Below are 17,905 nucleotides of genomic sequence, written 5' to 3' on the forward strand. Positions count from 1 at the left end.
CGTGTCGCCCGTATCAAAAACCGCTACTGTCTGTGTGGCAACATGTGGCAGTAAAGAGCTCAAGAGTTTTAATAACAGGGACACCATCATGGGAATTTAACCAAGAGAATATTTATTTCAAACCAGTACAAATAACACACAGTTATACTTGATTAAGACCTTAAGAAGTTATTTTTTCTAATATTCATTTTAAAAATATTCACACATGTTTGAATCCCAGTTTGGTGTTGTGGTTTTCCTGTAAGCAGAGGTCCAGGGAATTACTTTACCTCGAATGTACATCTCAGTTTTACACACACTGTTACTACAGTGCAGTTCAAACCAGGGCTGCACTGACAACCACTAACCACTGAAGAGAAAGTCTCCACCGTTACAGCCCAGCTACAGCCACTTTAGGCCCTCAGCTCTGGTCAAAGCAAAAGCAACAAAAACAAAAAAGTAACCCCTACTGTTCCTAACCCAGATACAAAAGCAGCCTCCTGCCAGTGTCTAACAAATATTTAATAGAATAAAATACAAAAGTGGAAAAGGGTCATTACTTGGATACACTATATGCAAAAAAAATAGTTTCAGGAAAAATGCTGTGCAAAAATTTTGAGCCAAACACAGATAGCAATTTGACATTAACCAGGCAGAATATATCCAATTACAAAATGTTGTGCTAACATTGATTAGAACAAAAACACGGTTTCAATCTTAACTTGCAGCTTCTGCAGAATACAGTTTGTTCAAGGGACAAAAAACATTTCCAGTACTGACAGAGTGACAGTGGGCATTTACATTACTGAAAATAAAATAATAAGCATCATCAATGTGCCTGCAGCATGCTGTAGGTCATGTCCTGTGAGACTGGTGCAGCTGGTTTCTCAGCGATGGTGGCGTATGGATGATAAATATCAAACTAGAAAAGAAAGAACACAGCTGTGTAAGTCATTTACGTCTCGCATCTTCAAAGCCAAATAACAAACATCTTAATTACTGAACCTTTGTCTCACTTACATCTTGATCTTTCCTTTCTTGTTTATTCAGTTTCTCAGCACCTGCAATTAAAAGAATCACAAACTAAAACTGCTGTTTTAGACAGATACAAAGTGCAAGAAGAACTGAAGTAATACAGTTTTGTTCTATTCCTGCACAAATATGACCTGGTGTACTTCCCCATGTACTGAAGGGCATACACCACATGTTACTGTCATTTCACTATTTTTTTTTTCTTTAAGAGGACCTGAAACATTGGGATCTTTTGTTGGTGTTTTTCATGCAACAGATAAAAGCAACAATGTAACTGAAAGATTTGCTTTTTCATTGGTGCAACTCTTTAAATGATATAGTATTCACTTTTTCATACTTTGAAAGAAACACAGCAACTAAACAACTAAACCTGCAGATAAACTGAGGAAGAGTTGGGAGTTCGCCTTGTAATCGGAAGGTTGCTGGTTCGAGCCCCGGCTCGGACAGTCTCGGTCGTTGTGTCCTTGTCATTGTCTCGGTCTCAAGACACTTCACCTGTTGCCTACTGGTGGTGGTCAGAGGGCCCGGTGGCGCCAGTGTCTCTGTCAGTGCGCCCCAGGGTGGCTGTGGCTACAATGTAGCTTGCCATCACCAGTGTGTGAATGGGTGGATGACTGGATGTGTAAAGCGCTTTGGGGTCCTTAGGGACTAGTAAAAGCGCTATATAAATACAGGCCATTTACCATATTGTACATTCTCTATATAGCAGTAGGGACTGCAGGGATTAGGGACACTGAGGGTCCTGCAGCACCCCCTGGTGGATGGTGGATGTCCACAAATATAATTAAAAACGGTGTAGTTGTGTGTTATGTTACAAGGTCTTTGCAGATAAAGTGCTGCCATATTGAACTACTTTTCAAACACGTTTCATCAAACATGCATAACAATGTACAATTTACAACATTTATATAAATATTAGAGGTGCAACGATATTCGTATCGATATTGAACCGTTCGATACAGTGCTTTCGGTTCGGTACGCATATGTATCGAACAATACAAAATTTTTAATTTATTTTATCAACTTTTCTTCTGACGATGCTGTCTGTGTTGAGCGCTCAGTGGATCTGCGCTCGACAGTGCAGCCTAGGCGGAGTAGTCGAACGCAGATTCACTGAGTGCAGGGCAAGCTAGCGAGACAGAAGTTAAGCTCTGGTTGCAACATGGCAAATTGAACCTCCCCCACCCTCATTCAGATGTGGCGTTTCGAACCAATTTGGTTTTCATGTGAAGTATGACCCTGAAGGTAAGCGCGTCATGGACTAAAGTAAAACAGTATGTCGGATGTGCCACGCAATGCTCAATTACATGGGTGGGAACCAGGGCTGGACTGGGACAAAAAATCAGCCCGGGCATTTTGACTAGTGACCGGCCCACCATGGTATTATAGGAAAAGCCATAAAGCCTTTATAATAAACTTAAACCTACACCACCCTCCCTATTCTGGTATTCTAAACGGTCTTTAGCAAAAATATAAAACAACCTAATTTATAATTACATATACCTAAGTAATAGGGTTGCCAACTCCCAGCAGAAAAAAAAAGGGAATCACTCCCCCACCCTCTGTTTCAAGATACTTAATTGACAAAACTGATTTTAATTTAATGCACATATCAAACAAATGCACAGAAATCTATTATTTTTCTCCTGTAATCAAATAGATTCAACATCTTTCTTCAACAGAATTGCAGACTCCACAGATGGTACCTTCCCAAAGGAAAGAATACTATAACTTACTAGGGTATATACTAGACTCAATATTTACTGAATACAATAATGTATTTCTATACATTTTACATCAGATGAAAACTTTGGTTGTAAGATTCAGATAAATATTTATTAAAAGCTAGACATTTTAAATGAGAATAAGAAAGAAAAGTATGGATTCTGGTGTTATTTGTCTCTCAGAAACAGTTCGTTTCTTCCCTTCAACTCATTCATGTCACCTAAAATGTAAACCTGTTTCTCCATCACCTGTTCAGCTCTGATGATTCAGTAAGGACATCTCCTGGTTTCATCTTCATGTTTCCCTCTTACCACATATCCAAACCGATATCATGACCAGCAGCTTTACAGCTGTGGCTCCAACGAACATCAGCTGATACTTGAAATTAACATTAAATAAATTCTACCGACAGCTGATCAAGCTTAAACGTGCTGCTGTTGTTTAGCGCGACATCTGCTGGTTCCCTCTTTCTGGAGAGAAAAGCCGATCAGCTGATCATTGATCAGTTTCATGACTGAATTAGCAATTTTCTAGCTGAAGTAGTGATGAAATCGTGTTCCTTTTCACCTCAACTTTAAATTTCGACCTCCTCTGCTGTAACTGGTCAAGCCTAGAGTCGATCATGACCAACTGGCCAATCCACCACCATTCATTTATATCGTTAAAAAAAAGAAAGAAATAAAACCCCATTGGCCCATAAAAATGAAAAATTACGAGTGGCCCACCGGGCAAATGCCCGGTATGCCCGATGGCCAGTCCAGCCCTGGTGGGAACTAGTGTGTTAGCGCAGTTAGCTCGTTAACGTGTTGGCCTTCCAGCCCCACGCACGGGGTGATCCGCGGTAGCTCGTTAACGGAGATTTGCCGTGTTGTGGCGTTAACGTCATTTCAACAAGATTAACACTGACAGCACTAGTGGGAACACAACGAATATGACTGCACATTTACTCCGACATCATCCTAGTGCAAAGACAAGTGGAAGCAGACAAAAACAACAAGCACGCATGCTACAAACTTTACCCGAGTCATTTAGACAGCCGTTAGCACATGATTCTCCTTATGGGGACCTGATTTGTTTAATATGCTACTGAGAATATAGCCCAGAAGAAGCGGATAGTATAGCTTTTATTTTGGAAAGAGCCATTTCGCTGTAATAAACTCTCTTTTCCAAAGATGAGTGACTTCTCCATCAGATAGATTTATTATTTTATACCTTTGTTGTTTCAGCAACATTAAATTTAAAAACTGTACTTTTGAGTTAAAATATATATTTATAATTTTAATAAATGACAAATTAAAAAGGCATGAAAAAAAAATTTTGTATCGAAAAAATATCGAACCGTGACACCAAAGTATCGAACCAAACCGAACCGTGAATTTTGTGTATCGTTGCACCCCTAATAAATATCTATTTTCATATTGCTGTTGAGGTACCCCCAGTTTTCACACATGTCATCCTTTCAAAACCCCCTGCCTCCACATAAAACATGTTCCCACAGCTGTGGTATAATAATATAATTACAATATTGAAATTTGTCTTCCACCCTGCACTACAGTGTTTAAGTAGGTGTAAAACAAAAAGGAAAATAAAAATAAATGAATAAATAAAAACAGCTCACCGGTAGCACAGCTGACACCGGGTATTGAAGTGATCACACTGTAGGCTCCATCATCACCTTCAGGTAACTTTATGCAGCAGGAAAGAGGACATTAAATGAGAAAATCCATTAATAATACATTAAAGTTAAACTACCCTTAAACCTCTTGCATTTCAATTTTTGAATGTTTTGTTATATTAGTGTAGAATTTGACAAACATTTTAGTTTATTTACCATTCTTCCAGGGTCAATATTTGTCATGCACACAAAGTCATCTGCAGCAGTAGGTAAATCATAAAGCTCAGTTAACAAGTGTATAAGTACTGTCCTAATATTGTATAAATCAACAACACATTGATGCTGCAACTGAATGAATTCAGTACCTTGGATGCTGGTTCTTGTCCTAAACATAAAAAAGAAAAATTAATTTAAAAATTAAACAAAAATCATATAAATGTTGAATATTCTCCATAGACCAATCGTATTACTCTGTTTGGTTACTACTTTAAAGACTGTTTTTTGATACAGGAAAGTGAATGGACTTTCTGCCCTGAAGTGCCCCGCTGCCCCTGAGCAAGGCATTTAATCCACAACTCTTCCAATAATTCTGTTTAGTTGCAGAATAAGAAAATCTAAAGTCAGTAAGTTTAACTTCCGTCTATACAAGTGATAACAAAATAATACTTGCTGAAAACAGGTTTCTTGCCTCTTTAGAGAATATCCTTCTGGAATAAACAGCAATAAAGAAGTGACAGTTAGTCTGCTGGGGTCAGATCAGCTTTACAGCCGTTAATTACAAACTGACAAGCTCTGATTCAGTGAGACGTCTGTGAAACAGAAGAGCCTCTAACAACAAATCTGACTACAAAACTGCTTTTAAGAAGAAGACACTGTAGTTGGTATTAATCCACTGAGTGTGAAATGTTAATATTACACTCTAACTATCAAATACATCTGCATGATTTTACATAATAACTGATTGAGATCTCACCAGTTCTTCTTTTAGATCTGAAAACTGCCAGTACCAATAAGATGGCACCCACAGTTACACCAGAACCAACAACGACCAACACAACAGTCAGTGTCCACATTCCTGTTTAGGAAACCACAAACACATCTCATCTCTAACTGAAAAAGAGATTAATGTGTGTTCTGATTTATTATTAACTATTGTCACAAATAAAACATCAGTAATTTAATTACCTGATGGTGAGATGACAGAAGTGGGAGAAGTGGAAGCACTGAAACTGCTGAGACTCGATTCTGCTGTAAAAGCACCAGAAATGTTTAAGATCTAAGATTTAAGAAGTGATGTGTGATGATCAGAGTTAATATTCACATGAATTGTATGTCGTACCTGTGGTCAAGGTAAATGATGATTTTGTGTTTGTTTTTCTTGAAACTTCTTCTACAATGTTTAGAATAAAAGCATATTTAAAAACTAAACAAAACAATATATTACACCAAAGCTCCATGTCTCTGCTTTGAGGAGGATTGCATTAATAAAGAAAAATCAATAAATTCTGATTAAATAACGCTACAATGCATAAAACATCAGTAATTTAGTTACCTGACGATACGTCCACAGTACTGGTAGAAATGGAAGCCCTGGGTGCCGTGAGACTTGATTCTGCTGCATAAATACACAAAAAATGTTAAAGACTTTATTTATAGTGATTGTGTGATTGAGTTATCAAGTCATTTTGAACTAATAATCAAAAGTATTATCACATTAATGACTAACTATTTCTTTCCCAGCAGTATTGTTAGTTACTCAGTCAATCCACTGCTTTGTTCCAAATTCTAATATTTTGTTTATTGTTGTAAATTTAGTGCAGACATAATATGAGTGCAAATGTCTGGAGATGCTGAATAGTTCTTGTCTTTGTGTCCTTCTGGTGGTTATTTTTGTTGTTACACTCAAAACAGTACTTCTAGTTTTCTTGGTCAGCAGTCACAGGAACAATAATTAAGCTAAGAGAATTTAATGATTACAACTTTTGTTATACAGATAAGAGAAATCATGTAGGTTTTGCTCTGATAAAAAATGTGTTGGTTTCTTTATTTTCCCTGTGTTATTTCAGTTTTAGAAATCCCCGTACCTCAGGGGAACAAAATAACAGTAGAGACCAGACAGTAGACAGTCGTAATTATAATAGAAATCAAGTTAATGTAACTTCTGTGCCTGACTGTGTGAGTATGTTCACTGTGCGTCTAACTGGAAAACTGATGCTAACTCTGAGGACAGAATTACTTCAGTAAATATTTTGTAATTTCAGCCACAAAAAGAAAAAAAACTGTTGTCACTCTACTTAGTTCCTCTACTTTTACACGAACAGGCTCTTTCTTTACCTGCAGGAAGTTACAAATTTATGATGAAAGAAAAACATTGCTAAATTAATGGCTCAGCTGCTCAGAAGCACATTTTAGCAAATGTTTATGCTTATGTCTGAATTTTTGATGCATACCTAACAATCTTACCACTCAAAAATCGTCACATGTTTTGACTACAGAGGTCGCACTAACTGTAAGGCTGACGCTAACTATTTAAATGTGCTATCAACAATTGTCACACAAAACACATCAGTTACCTGACTTAGACGGTGAGTTCACAGAAGTGGTAGAGGTGGAAGTATTTTGCTGCGGTTTTGCTGCATAAATCCACAAACATGTTTAAGATCATTTTAAGAAGTGGTGTGAAAAAAAGAAGTGATCTGGATTGATATTTAAATGTACTCTGTGTCCTACCTATGGCTGTGGTAGATGTTGACTTTGTGGTGGTCGCTCTTGATTCTGCTTTTCACAACAGAGTAAAAGAAGACAAATAAATCAACATGACACGTTTTTTTCCTTTCACACAGTCATTTTAAAAGAAGCAATTTTGGAACTAAAAACAAATTTACTGTCACAGTACTGCAGCATTTCCACCCTAAATGCAAGGTTGAGTTAATCAGTCATCCCCCACTTTGTTTCAAACTGAAATATTTGGGGACCTGTTTTAAAATATAAAATTAGTTTTTACCTCCACCTTTACTCTGAGTCTTTACTGAAAATGTTTTATATGTCTGTTAAATATTTATCGTTCTCATCTTTGTATTTCTCTGGTGCTTGGTGCCTGTGGTGTTGCACTCAACAGTCACATGGACAGAGTTAATTATTAAGCCAAGAAGAGAAATTATTGGAATCATGGTATTATTGTTATTCTATTAATAAAAGGTCTCTAAGATGAGACCTTTTATTATCATTCAGTGGTCAAAGAAAGGACAGAGCCAGTGGACACTGTGGATTTATTATCAGCTCAGCTATCAACGCAAATCTCTCTAACTGTGACTCTGGGGACAGTGAGCAGTTTCTTTGCACAGGAAACATTTGACACTGAAAGCTGATGTGTATTTTTTATTTATTTTTGTTATTGTTGTTGTTGTTTTATATGTAACGCAGTTACTGTTGCTTATCTCTTATTAGCAATAAAAAAGTAAAGTATTTCTGTTATGGGTGTAAGAGCCAACATCTCTCAGTGAAGGCTGATATTTTTCATTTATCAAGTTATTAATGGTTTTACTTTGGAAAATTAAAGCAGTGCTTTTCTGTTAATCTTATTCAGCATTTTTATTTCAGAAATCAAAAAATACTCTATAGAAGTGAGGATGAAAAACAGTAGTTTTGTATTTATTTACAAACAGATTTAATGATGAATCCTCCCCAGGTGTATCAGAATTAAAATGGCCACTGCCAGTGGCGGACTCCCTCAGACATCGGTGTGTTGGTGGTTCTTTGTGTCTGGGGATGGGCATCCAGGTACACACCGGCTCACTCCTTGGCGGCCGCTTATCGGGGCCTGGAGCCTGGGGCTCGCTCGGGCCACTTCGGAGGTGGGGTGCCCCCGGCCTCTCGGCCTGGGGCTCGGTCACTCAGGCACGGCTGGCTGCCGGCGGAGCTCACGGGCGCGTCACTGCAACTCCCCCTGGCTTCTGCTCCGCGGCTGCTGAGTGAGCCCTCATCTGGGACTCTCCTCAGCTCTTTCTGGGACAGTGGCGCGGCTGCCCCTCTGTTGGTCTTCCTTGGTCTCTTGTGTTCTGGGGGCCTCTGGATGTCTGGAGTTTTGATCTCCTCCATACCTGCTTCATGCCCTGGAGGACGGGGCTGTGGCCCCCCCACACCCTCTAGCAGATCATTACATGAAGGAACCTTTTAAAAAAACAAGCGCGTCCATGCTCACAGGTGTACACACGGGTGATCACACCCACAAACTACACCCTTTTGGCTCCTACCTCAAAGCACACTGTGTTCTGTTGATCTTATGTGCTGCACAATAATGTTTAACATTTAGTATTTACTGTCATATTCCCATATATCATTGTGATGTTGTTTATTCTATTACTCTTGTTCTCTTCTGCTTGTTCTCTTTTTTCTTTCTCAGCAGGTGATCCAGGTGATTGATATATGCATTTTTTTTTCTGCCCATTCTGTTGGTTTTTGTTTTTTGCCCTTCTCCCCCGTCCCTCTTCTCAGCTGTTTCTCTTTCCCTCTTTCTTTCTCCCCTTCTTTCCCCCAGTCAAGTCTGTCCCGTATTCAGTAAGTGAAAATAAAATAAACAATAAAAGGTGAATCAAATGGACCATTACGGCAAGGCTGGGATGGTCAATTTGGTAAAGTAAATCCGTTGGGCATCTTTCTTTGCCTTTAGACAATAATTCTGATGGCAAAAGAGCCAAACGGGACAGGCCAAAAAAAAAAAAAAAAAAAGAATTAAAATGGGGACATAGTGTTTTATATACTCATTGCACGGATGTGTCCTTGTTGTGGAGTTCAACTGATGATGACTTTCTTTTTCTAATATGCTTAACTCAGATGAACACACTGGGAGCTGAATGAACTTAATATGTTAACATGGTGAGAATTTAATGAATGCACAAAGTACACACAGCTGATGTATCATGGTACATAGAAAAATCTGGTTAAAACTATTAATAAAAAAAATATTATGGATTTAAAATGATTGAATTGTTTTTACTTACCTGATGTTTTCTTGTTTGAGGTATGGTTTGATTCAGGCTTTTGAAGTTTTGGAACTTCTGAAGTGAAACAGAAACATTAAAAAAAAAATCGTGTTTTTCCATTTTTCATGTACTCATAACAAAATCACACATTGTCATCTCTACTCATGCCATGCTCTTAGGTCACACTAATTGTGGGACTCAGATTAACAGACTTTTCTATTTCTGATTAATTACTGTCACACATAACCTATCAGTAATTTAGTTACCTGATGGTGGGGTTACAGGAGTGGTATTATTGGAAGCACTGGGATTGCTGAGACTCAGTTGTGCTGCATAAATACATAAAAGGTTTGTTTGTTTTTAATTTAAAGAAAACATTCACAATGTTCTGTATGTTACTTAGATGTATAGTCTGTCTTACCTGTGGTCATGGTACATGGTGACATTGTGCATTCTTTTGCCAAAATATCTAAAAATTAAAAAAAAAAGTGTTTATGTATATAAAAATGAATGTGTCTATATTTTGATGGGTGATTTTGTTGGTTGGTTTTCTTGTGTTTGCCTGTGGTGCATTGGGAGTCATCTGCCGGGTATTTAAGGAGCACTGTGACAGCTCTCGGGTGTCGGATTGTTGTCTCGGCCTTAAGTGGTAAATCATCAACCGGCTTCTATGTAGTACTTTGATTTGCACGACATTCACGGATCGTCATCTCTTCTGCTTCACTGCCCAGCCATTCTCAATCTGGAGTTATCCTGGCTAACTCTCCAAGCTACCTCCCTGCTCACCTGCGCTGCCTGGGGTCCACGTCGTCCCCACTTCAATGTCCAGCCTTAAGTACCTCGCCCAAGCCTCTAGTAAATGTGTGGCAAGTAAGCTCTCTAACTTATTCCTTGTGCAGTCTCTCGTAACTCCTTTGCTCCGTTTCTACAGGTCGCTTAACTGCATTTTCTCCTTTCCCCCTCCGGACAGTTTGAGTTCTCTGTTCAGACAGAACTGTCATGTTTGTTAAACTGAACTACAAACATTAATCGAAATGTTTGTAGTCCCAGATTTAAACCTAGTGGGGAGTCCCACTAGGTTTAAATCTGGGACTCTCCACCATTTGACCTTAGAACTGAAGAAGCTTCTCGGATGAGAGGTGAAACGTCTTCAAGCAACTTAAAGAAGTCCAGACGCTTTTCTTTGCAAGCTCCTTTGACTACGATGACCTGGATGACTGAGAACCTTCACAGACATTAATTGAAATCCTGAAATTCAGGATCTTTTTCAGAGCCAGAGTATACACTAAGTGACTGCAGAGATGAGGTTTTCATAAAACACCTATAAAACATGAAATTAACAAAAATACACAGCAGTCTTTAATAATAAACTCATTCATTTAGAAACTGCATTTTGTGACTACTTGTGTTTTCTTTGTCTAATATTTACATTTGTTTGAAAAATAGGAAAACAGGAAGGTTTTTACACCACTGTATGTCTTTGTAAACTACCCCTTCTTGGGAAATGACAACAATTATTGAATATTAAAAACAGATGAGATCTGTGTAGGAGATCAGAGGGTTGTAACCAAGTAGAATATTAATGATTTCATGTCAACCTCAGCTGCAGCCTTGCTCACCACTAGCACATGCTGGGCTCAATGCTCAACATTGTTAATATTTACAACGCTTACAAAATGGCTTACTAAGAGTTTAATCATAGCTGAACTGTGACTTTATTCACATCTTCTGGCACAGCTGCACTCTTATAACCACCAGTTCCAATAATTTTGAATTTTTTTTTTCAAATAAATTCAAATAATTTTGAATTTTAATGGACAAACAGGCTGAAATTCAATAAACTGAACAGAATTCAGTCAAATTAATCAGATCAACTACAAGAAAAGATGGAATAATTATACAGCGACTAAGGCACACTTTGTAAAGTTATGTCAACTTCAACATTCAGTAGCAGTTTATTTAATTAATGTTTTATTAATTTCAAAAGTAGTATCATATACACTAAAACAGGTTATGCTATGTTTCTCTTTGACTTACCTGTCATGTTGTATCGATCACTGCGAGGTGACAAAGACTTGGGTTCACTTTCCAAACTGTAATCACAGCTGGCATCCTTTTGTTGAACAAGAAGTAGATGCTTCAAAAAATCAGCAACTGGGACATAAAACTGGCAGAACCTCTGTTTGGTTTTTCTCCTGCTTTCCTTGGAGACAGTTTGATTTAGGACTGGACGACTTGCTTCTCCAAAGTACAAATTACATCTTGTATCATTTTTCACAGATCCAGGCAGAGAGCATGTGATGAGAACATGGTCCCCATCAAAAGGCTGAACACTCATCTCTGGTTTCTGACCTGCATGAAGATCAATGTATCGTCATTAAGTATCAGTCACATACTCGTCATGTTTCAACAGTGCAATAATAAAACAGTGTTGACATTCACAGAAGTCCTACTGTAACACTGAGTCATCATGTTTTATAATTTACATTAACATACATGTGTAATGTTAGAGTTTAATCTAAACTGAAATGAGAAACTGTCTGTCACTTCGTACGCTGACAAAGATTGTGTTACTGTGTGAAGAGGGAGAATTCACATCTGCATACTGCACAGTGTAAAAACATCTCACTTTGCCCTCAGAGGGTGACCTCTGATGTGGCACTAACAGCATTTCAGTTCCTGTCTGTGTCTGTAAACGTGAGAAACCTTTGATAGTTTCTTGCTCCCCAGTATAAAATAACCTAAACATATTGAAGCAGATGATGGTGGCTGACAGTGACTGAGTCTGTCTCTGAGATCACTGTTGCATTGGTCCAAGACACGCTAAACAATAAGAGGTAAAGAGGCGTTTTATCAAAAATATAATTGTTAAATATGACAGTGAGAAATTATGATTTCAGTAAAGAGCAACTCATCAGAAGAAAAACATGTTAAATGTTTAAAGAACAGCTTGAAATTAAAATAGTAAATTGTGGACTGACCTTGTCCTTGAAGCTCAGGCGAGGAAACTGTCAGAAAAAAATGACAAGGTAAATATATATATTAATAAGTAAAAAAAATATAAATAAAATGTAGAAACATTTTTTATTGTATCAGAGTCCAGATAGAAGTCAAGATCAATTTAATTTAACACAGGGAAATTTGTTTTGGACTCCATACTGAATTTTCTCAATACAAATAAAAATACAAATAAACAAAATAAACACACACTGCACAAACACTCAACACAAAACCAGCCATCAAAAATTACTGCTACATAAAATGCAAAAACTTTCAGGATGTTTAACTTACTCACGAAGATGACAAATAACAGGAGTCCAGACATGATGAAGCTGAAAACTACAACTGTCCAGAAGTCTGACTGATACACTCAATCAATCATTTTGCAGAACTTACACAGAGTAAAACCACAGGAAGTAACAGTGCTGAAACTCCCACATAAAGACCACAAGCTACACAGTGAACAGGCTTTTGAAAGTGCCTATAGATGTTAGCCTGAGCTAAAACCACAGGAAATAAAGAAAAGGAGAGCATGTTTTACACCATTTCTGTTGCTGTGGCTTTCTGTGATCCAGATACAGATCCAGGCAGAGAGCAAGTGATGAGAACATATTCTCCATTAAAATGCTGAACGCTCATCTGTGGTGTTTGACCTACATGAAGATCAATGCAGTATCATTAGATATCAGTCACATATTCTGCATGTTTTACCAGTACAAAAACGACGACAGCGGTGATAATCACAACTGTCCTACTATAACACTCAGTCATCATATTTTACAACTGACGTTAACATTTTCGATCCCCTGAAATTTCTTTTAACACCACATGGAGGCTGAAATGTATTTTACATGTATTCGACGAATCAGTAAAATTTGACATTCAGCCTTCTCAGATGATGCGTGAGAAACACATGTTGAACTGGTTAAATATCAGCTGGACCATCACATCATGTCTGTTAATATGAACACACAGAAAGGTGTAACTGAAATCCATCATAATTTTATCATAACAGGTTTTTATATGAAATACAAACAGTGATTCTGTATCAGGTTTTTGTATCTGCAAATTTAGCTCAGTGTAGTAGGCTAGATGTTTATAACCAGAGACCTGCAAAGTAATAACTGACAACAACTGTAATTAACTTTAACATACTCTCCTAAACATGAAGCACTGTCCACCAGATTCCTGCTAAAGGTAATTGTATGATAAATGATCTAATAACAGGAAGAAGAGTCTCTTACTTTGTATGGTGATGGAGGATGTGTCACTGTGCGGTGAAGGAGAATTCACAGCTCCATATTTCACTGTGTAAAAGCATCTGACTTTGACCTCAGCAGGTGATCTCTGATGTGACATAAACAGCAGTTCAGTTCCTGTCAGTGTCTGTAGACACAAGTTGCCTTTGTTACTTTGTTGCTCCCCAGTATAAAAATAACAGTGATGAACTGAGGCAGATGCTGGTGGCTGACAGTGTAATGTGACTGAGTCAGTCTCTGAGATCACTGATGTGTTCACTGTCAGAGTTGGTGGAAGAAGAGCTGAAAGATTAGAGGGAAATACATGCATCAAATATCTAAAAGGTTATTATGGCAACACTCTGAATGAGAGAGATTTGTTGTAAACAAACAGTGTGTGAAAACTTTGTTTGGTTATTTGCAGACTGTATCAGTTCATATGATGCTAAAAGAACAGTTTGAAATTAAAACTGTAAATTGCATACTGACCTTGGACTTGATACTCATGAGAGGAAGCTGTCAGAAATAACATGTCTAACAAGGGAAATACATGCATGTGTTAATAACTGGATATGAACACATATGTAACATTTAAACAATTAAACTGTTAAAGTTTGAGTTAGTTCTTGCTCAGAGTCTGTATAAATGCAGATTTAATTTAATCCAACAAGAACAATAGTTTCTCAATAAACGAACCTGCATAGAATCACCAGCCATGAAAAATGTAGGTAATTTGCAAAGATGACCCTGAGTTCATTTATGGTGAAATCTACAGAGAATTGACTTACTCATGAGGATGGCAAACAGCAGGTGTCCAGCCATGATGAAGCTGAATACTGCAACAGCCAAATTAAACAGACTGATTGTTATTTTGCAGCACTTGTTCAAACTAAAAAGACAGGAAGCAACAGCACTGAACAACAGCCAAAGGCCACAACGATGCAGCTTTCGAAAGTACCCATACGTGTTTTACTGAGAAACAAAGAACCACAGCAGAGGGGTGAAAAGAAGCTAATGAGAAGAGCACATTTGAGCATCATTTACTTTGAATTTGTGTGGGTTAAAGGCCTCACTATCTGCACACATGCATCACTTGCATTTATTTTCTTTTTCTTTTCTTTTTTTTCTTTTTTTTTTTCTTTTTTTTTTCTTTTTTTTTCTTTTTTTTGTGTCCCGTTTGGATCTTTAGCCATCAGAATTGTTGTCTTAAGGCCAAGAAAGATGCCAAGCGGATTTATTTTACCAAGTGGATCATCATGGCCTTGCCATATTGGTCCATTTGATTGACCTTTATTATAATTATGAATTTATTTTATTTTCAGTTGCTACAAACGGGATAGACATGACTGGGGGATAGGACAGGGAGAAAGCATGAAAGAAAGAGAGGGAGAGAAAGAAAACCAAAGGGGAGAAGAGACGATGAGAAGGGGGGGAAGAAAGAGAAGAAAAAAAAGAGAAAAAAAAACAAAACACCTGGGTCACCTGTATGGAGAAAAAAAAACAGAAGAGAAAGCAAACAACAAAGAGCAACATAATAAAAAAAAAGAACGGCACCATCACAATAAACTAGCTAGCAGTAGATATCAGTAGATACTAAATAATAAACGATATTGTGCAGCACGCAAGATAGACAGCGCACAATGTGCTTTGAGGCAGCAGCCAAGAAAGCTGTAGTCCGCGTCTGTGAATACCCGTGTGTACACCTGTGTGCATACCTGCGTGGATCAGCACGCTTGCATTCCAAAGGTTTCTCCATATAACGATCTGCTAGGGAGTGTAGGGAGCCACAGCCCTGTCCTCCAGGGTATGAAGCAGGTATGGAGGAGATCAAAGCTCCAGACATCCAGAGGCTCCCAGAACACAAGAGACCAAGGAAGACCAACAGAGGGGCAGCCGCGCCACTTGCATTTATTTTCAAAGCATTGCAACAAATGAAGTATTCACAAGTTAGTTCATAAGACAGTAAAGCGCACATTTTAGCTTTTGTATCTGCTGTTACCTGATAAACCTGTTACCTGATATTCTGCCTCTTTACTGAGCAGTCTAAATGTTTTCTTGCTTCATATATAGATTCATTCAAAGTTTCAGTGATGAGAGGTCAAATCAAATTTAGTTCCTGCCCTTTAGCTCTATTAAATAAATGTATTTATGACAACACTGAAGTCACTATGATGGTTTTTACTGAAATAGAGATTTTTAACACCTCTACAACACATCAAATACATCTGCTTTTGATACAGACAAATGTGCGCACTAAACAACAGCTGAAACGATGTTCAACATTCTCAAAAATGGGACTCAGCTTTTTCAGTGGGAGAACGATACATTCAGAAAGTGCCGCATTCACTGGAAACACTACATCCAGATGAACAGAATCAACATTTGGAGATTTTCTTACCTGAATAATTGAGTATGCATAAAGATGTTCAACATTGCACTATCAGACTAAGTTTAATTACATCTGCACTCTCGGATAATACTGAAATAATGTTACAATCATGACTACAGACCATGATCGACATGATTTTTTTTACCAACTTGCAACCCAGAGACAATAACAGAGCGCTCTACATATCCAACATTTAAGACATCTCAATCAGTGGCTCATTGCAAATCATCAGCCTCTTTTTTAAGTAATGTCTGCTTGATATGTTATTTGTGTTTCTTTTGTTGTATGTCTGTAGACACATGAACGCATGGAGACTATATTCATATGAAGGTGGAGGAGAAAAGATGCAAAATGGAGCCCACTACATTGTATCTTTTAGGGTTACTGGAGCTGTTGTTTCTCTATGAAATAGACAAAATAGAAATAAAGTCGCATAATGTAATGGTGCATGCTGCATGCAAATTCAATAAATGGATGAAGAACTAATATTAAATGCACGAGTGGTTAATTCATTTTCCCAAGGGACCACATGGGAAATTGGGACTGTTGTGAAGGGCTGCATCAATAAGCTGGACTCAGTTCTGTTTAATACTAATGTTATCCGATTATAAGCTTACCACAAGAGTCCCAGTGTCCTGTGTGGCCCCAGAGGAAAATTCATAAAACATACTCTGAGTGGAAAACCCATCATGTCACCACTACATTGTGTTTTCAGAGGAGCCGCGGCTGAGTTTCTGAAGTCCTCAATATAAACATATTAAAGCCATTTTTTGTTTGTAGGCATTTCAAGACCCAAGGCTGAACTCAAGCATGAACTCATCCTCACCTACGCAAACATTTTTACACTCATCACAAGTCTGCCTCTGCAGTCACTGAGCAATCTAAATTTGATTTTGCTTCATATGTAAATTAGATACAAAGTTTCAGTGATGAGTTGTGAGTACAAATTTAGTTCCTGTCCTTTTTCTCTAGGAGGTAATTTTATCTATGAGAACACAGAAGCCACTAAGGCGGTTATTACTAAAGTAAAGATCATTTTCGCACGTCTACAATGTGTGACACGCATCTGCTTTTGACACAGACACAAGTGTGCACACTGAGATAGCAAACAATAGTTGTTCAACATTGTGCTATCAGTCTAAATTTGATGAATTCTGCATTGAGCATTGATATTGTTTCTTAATCAGTTTTGCACCCTCAGATAATATTGAGATAATATTAACAACATGACCGGAGAACTTCAGTAATAAAGCTAAACAGCAACAAAAATAGGGAGCATCTCAAACACTGGCTGATAGCAAACCAGGTGTGTGACCACCCAGAACTCATTTATGTATTTATTTTTGTTGTATATCTTTATGTCTTTGTTCATTTTAATGTTTTATGTGACGTGGCCTGGGACTACAGATATAAATGATGAGTTTTGTTATAACCTGGCATCGTTTAATTTTGGCATACTCATGTACATCAACATGCAATTATCCAGTTAGATAAAGAAAAACATTTCATTTAATCAATACTGAATTCTGACATTGTTTTTTAATCACTTTTGTGGCATTTCAACTCATATTAAAAGGCAAATTACTAACAATACTCAATACTTCAGAGTATTGTACTTCTGTATCTACAGCCAGGATAAATTGTGTAATGATGTTGAAATATATTATCCTTATTAAACTTCTTATTATTCATTTAACTCACGTTAAATACTTTTTAGAATATTTTATTTAGCTTGAAATTATGTCTGGGGAATTTTCTCCTACCTCTGTGATGTCCTGCCTCCATCCAGCCTAGACTGTAGCTTTGAACTGCTTATAGCTAAAGGAAAATTCTCTGTGTAATGCATTTGCACCAACTACAAAAGAAAATACAAAAACACAATGTGAATAAAGCACGTGAAATTTTAGAAACCTGTCAAAAACTAAAAATGATTAAATTCACATCT

The 17,905-nt window shown here is 37.6% G+C and overlaps 1 protein-coding gene across 7 annotated transcripts; it reads right to left on the bottom strand.

Annotated features, from left to right (window-relative positions):
* Positions 1-131: 131 nt before the first annotated feature.
* Positions 132-17,809, bottom strand: LOC309706252 (uncharacterized protein). 7 transcript variants are annotated; one of them, XM_082532609.1, is made up of 22 exons: positions 17,724-17,809; positions 14,360-14,407; positions 14,061-14,105; positions 13,852-13,874; positions 13,578-13,680; positions 12,315-12,341; positions 11,371-11,685; positions 9,755-9,802; positions 9,600-9,662; positions 9,352-9,408; positions 7,082-7,129; positions 6,925-6,984; positions 5,904-5,966; positions 5,691-5,741; positions 5,537-5,599; positions 5,325-5,426; positions 5,040-5,058; positions 4,717-4,736; positions 4,568-4,608; positions 4,355-4,421; positions 1,000-1,040; positions 132-901 (listed from the first exon to the last, which is right to left on the bottom strand). In XM_082532609.1, the coding sequence occupies exons 1-22, from the start codon at positions 17,743-17,745 to the stop codon at positions 809-811; spliced, it is 1,419 nt and encodes a 472-aa protein (XP_082388735.1). In that variant the 5' UTR covers positions 17,746-17,809; the 3' UTR covers positions 132-808. The 7 variants fall into 7 exon arrangements, with proteins under 7 accessions (XP_082388735.1, XP_082388734.1, XP_082388732.1 ...); XM_082532608.1 differs by having other exon boundaries at positions 13,578-13,719; XM_082532606.1 differs by having other exon boundaries at positions 7,082-7,126; positions 13,578-13,874.
* Between the last annotated feature and the right edge of the window lie 96 nt (positions 17,810-17,905).

The sequence above is a fragment of the Aulonocara stuartgranti genome (assembly GCF_965226115.1).
Source record: "Aulonocara stuartgranti genome assembly, chromosome: 5".
Lineage (NCBI taxonomy): Eukaryota > Metazoa > Chordata > Actinopteri > Cichliformes > Cichlidae > Aulonocara > Aulonocara stuartgranti.